At 34.5% G+C, this 4,338-nt stretch overlaps 1 protein-coding gene across 1 annotated transcript; it reads left to right on the plus strand.

Moving 5' to 3' along the window:
* Positions 1-521: 521 nt before the first annotated feature.
* LOC106392573 lies at positions 522-1,082 on the plus strand. The gene has a single exon (XM_013833381.1). It carries the CDS (start codon positions 522-524, stop codon positions 1,080-1,082), a length of 561 nt encoding a protein of 186 aa, XP_013688835.1.
* The last annotated feature ends 3,256 nt before the right edge of the window (positions 1,083-4,338 follow it).

Consider the following 4,338-nt stretch of genomic DNA (forward strand, 5'->3'; position numbering starts at 1 on the left):
TTAACAAGTCACCTAATACTCCAGATGGCATTACGTTTCTGGCTCCTGATTACTACATGTTTGGTCCACTTGCTGACGCCGTCTTTGCTCGTGTCTACTAAATAAATCATAAGAAAGAAAGAACTAAACGTAAATGGATTAAAAATTGCACATTCAACGTGAATCTGCGGGTGAGAGAGTTGATTGACTTTCAAAAGAGAAGATGGAATATTCAGACTTTGGAGGAGGCTTTTGTGCCTTCAGATATTCAAATCCTTGTAAAGAATCAACCCGTGACATCTAAAGATGACTTCTGGGTGTGGAAATTTACCAAATCAGGGGCATACACTGTTAAATCAGGCTTTTGGCTAGCGTTTCAGGAGAAGAGCAAGGAAATTCGTCAAGTGGTTGAAGCTCTTCCATCCCTCAACAGCCTGAAATCTCAAATTTGGAAAGTGTAGGCAGCTCCTAAGATAAGAACTTTTCTATGGAAAGCTCTGTCACAAGCCTTGTCGGTAGCTGATCTGTTAAGGGAAAGGGGAATGAAGTGTGATGATCGATGCCAGCTGTGTGGTTTCGAAGGGGAATCGGTGAACCATATGCTCTTTACCTGTCATCTTCCTAGGAAGTGTTGGGCTATTTCCAATATCCCTTCTCCTCGGTATGATTTCAGTGACCAATCGATATATGAAAACATTGCCTATCTCCTGAAGGTTATTAAGGATGTAAGGTTCGATGTTGAAGTCAATAGAAGCTGGCTGTGGATCCTCTGGTACTTATGGAAGAACAGAAACACCTTTATCTTTGAAGGAAAATTGTTTGAAGCAGAGGAAATCACAAAGAAAGCCAAAGAGGAAGCTGATGTGTGGTTTTTGGCTCAACAAGTTCAGAGTGGAATGGACAAGATGGAGGCAGGTGTGATAGAGCAGGGAGCACATGGTAATGTTCAGACAATTGCTAAAGGCTGTGTCCTTTGTGAGTTTGACATGGACCGCTCGAAAGGTTGTGGGCTCATGGGGGCGGCTTGGATTGTGAAAGATGAGAAGGGAAGAGTTCTTGAACATAGTAGGAGAGCTTTCTCAGATGTGAAATCTATCGATTAGGCACAGTTGCGGGTTTGGTTGTGGGTTTTAGAAAGTATGAAGAGTTTGAGAAAGAAGAAGGTTGTCTTTCTTTCAACCTTTGGGGATGTTGTTGAGGCAATAGAGAAACCTGCCTTGTGGCCTACCTTACAATTTGAAGCTACAGAGATCAAGGGAGAATTGCAGTCTCTCGAAGCGTGGGAGTTAAGGATCAGACTTTTGGCATCAGTTAGATGTGCCTCTTTCATCGCTCAGAGCGTCAGGCAGTTAGGTCCGATGCAGTCTTATGTAGCGGCTGGCCACCCACGATGGTTGGATCACATGTATGCGAATGAAAGAGGAGCATGTGATAGCTAACATAGTCATTGGAAATTTTTTTAGTCCACCCTTGTTGGGTGTTGATGATGATTGAGTAGTTAGTTGTTCTAACTATTTTTTGGAGGTTTGTGAAGATGTAAGCTGGTATGCTCTTGATGGTTGTAAAAGTCTTTTGGTATATATAAAGTTTCAATTTGGAAAAAAAAAATGGAAAAAGTCTATTTTTGTTTCGCCAATTCAATTTGTTTTCGTTTTTACCACTTATAGTTTATATTTTAATTTTAAAATAAAATAATAAAATTAAACATAAAATAAATTTTGAAATAAAGGAACTTTTGTGTAATTTTGTTATTTTTTAGTGTTAGCAATAAAATAAATGAAATTTATTAGCTTTTCGTAAATGGTGAAATTATAGCTTGTTTTATTCCTCTAAAAATAGTGAAAAATGAAAACATCTTATATATTAAAACATAAAAATTATTCTAAACATCTTACATTTCAGAACAGAGGTAGTATAGTGTTTTAATCATTTTAATAATCTATGGTATATCATTTTGTATCTAAATTACTCTCAACACATCTGACATCTCTATATATAACCAATTTTCTCTACGTTGAAAATATATAGTCGACCAAAAACAGTTATGTTTCCTTAGTCGTTGATATTTTCTATACAGCTAAAAATAAGTCGCATGTGCGCCATGTGTGTCCATTGACTTATATAAAAATGTTAAATCTCGCATCAATCATCGTATATCGTTCACAGATTTTCCAACAATCTCTGCTCTCTCTCTCTTTCTTAGTTTTTAGACATTTATTTTGTATCTATCTGCACGATTATAACATAAAATTATGTATAATACACAATAATACAAAGTTTTTCTTCTTATATTCGATCAAGCTCAATCACAGTTACGTTGTGTTTAAGCTATCTTCCATGTGTTCACTTGCGGCAATTCTTGTCTTCTTGCTCTTCTTAGCAACTATAATTACTAGGTTTTCAGGACTAAAATGTACTCCCTTTGTTTTAGAAAAAAATTTGTTTCAGAAAAATACATTTTCAATGCATAAATTAAATGTAAATTGTAAACTTTAAAAAACATAATTGTATTTATTAAAATTCTATTGGCGAAAACTTGTGGGAAATAGTTGATTACGGAAAATAGTGTATTGGTAACTAAAATTCGATATATTTTCTTAATAAGTGTGAAAATCCTAAAATATGGATCTTTTAGAAACGGAGAGAATTTTTTTTTTTGTGCACGGGACTAAAATGTATAAGGCTAGAATTAAAATTAAAATTAAAATTCCTTAATTTTTTTGAAAAATTAACTAGATTTCTGATTTATTTCAAACCTACACAGCAACATATACTAAGAAACAACGTATTTTCTCAATTCAACTACTACTCTACATATAAAAAATTGGTTTTTTCTCTTTTTTTGACAAGTGGCGGGGGTCTTTTGCGACATGTGTCATACATGTATTTTTTTTACATTTTAGGTTCTTCTTCTTTTAGATTATTGCAATTTGGCCAAGTACTTTCTAATCGTGAACTATCTAATCATTTTCACACTAACTATTATCGCATGAAGTTTGATAATTTATTTTATTGTTTACTAAAATTCAAGATGAATAAGGAAATAAATAAAACAATAGAAATATATTTAATATATTTAATTTATTCACACCTAAAAATAACATAATTTTTTGTTATTTTATTATTTTTTACCATTTTCTATTATTTAATTTACAAATTATATATTTATGTAACTATTAAAAATATAAAATGACCAAGCTAATAAGAAGAAATTAGAGTGCAATACATAATCTAAACATAAAACTTACACAGTCAGAAAGAAAAAACAAAATATCATAGTAACACTAACTCAATAAAGATTTGAAGCTGAAAAAAGATCAACAAAGAAGACTAACCTATCTTATCTTACCATAGAATGTCTTAGCTAGGACAAACAGATGTCAGAAAAAGGTAAAAAGATAAAATATGATACAAAACAATCCCCATAACACAAAGGATCGCCATCAAGCACCATTGCAAAAAAACCAAAAAAACGGGTCAAAGAAAAAATAATCACCGAAAGAACACAGTCACTACGGAAAAAAAGACGCATGTCTAAAGCATCAGAAACACAACCACCAGCTAAGAGATAAGAAGCACCTCACAAAATAAACAAGCATATACAAGGCGCTCAATGCCAGCGAAGAACCACAAAACTCTGAATAGAAGAAGCCAAAGCTCCAAAAGACTAACTCCGCACACTTACACCAAGGGATGCATGAGAAGAAGATAAACAATCTGAGTGGGATAGAATGGAAGCCAACCACTGAGAAACCAAAGCTTAAGCTTGATACCATAAACAGCCTTCCAAGCGCATAAAGCATACACAGAGAAAAACATTATCCAAACCTGCAGTAGCAAATATGGCGAAAAAGAGATCCACAGATACGTGATCAGAATCAGCGATGAAAGGTGCAACGAGATGAGAAAACAAAGAGATAAAAAGAGACAAAATGAAATCAACAAACCGTGAAACCATCCCCGAGTTATGAAAAAGAGCATAGAAGTCAGATCACCAAAAACCAGATCTTGAAAACCAAGACGAGCAAAGACTATTGACGGCAAACCAGCGACGAGGAAAACAACATCAATGACAACTAAACTCTGACCCAACCCAACGAGATGTATTTTCTAACCTTAGCCAAAACCTAAGGAAAAAGAGGACCAATATTGACTGAAATAACATACAACGCCATAAGAAACAACCGCACAACATGGAACTAATATGCATGATCTATAACAAATACCAGATAATCTCACAGAAAAAGAAGGTGAAGAAAAACAAGAGCACAGAGGTGAGTCTTTTTCCAGTGATGGTGAGAAGCACTGTACACCGGAGAGGTAAACGAAATACATAGGTGGTGATGACTCAAAGTCAAA

Source organism: Brassica napus, chromosome C4, assembly GCF_020379485.1.
Source record: "Brassica napus cultivar Da-Ae chromosome C4, Da-Ae, whole genome shotgun sequence".
Classification (NCBI taxonomy): domain Eukaryota; kingdom Viridiplantae; phylum Streptophyta; class Magnoliopsida; order Brassicales; family Brassicaceae; genus Brassica; species Brassica napus.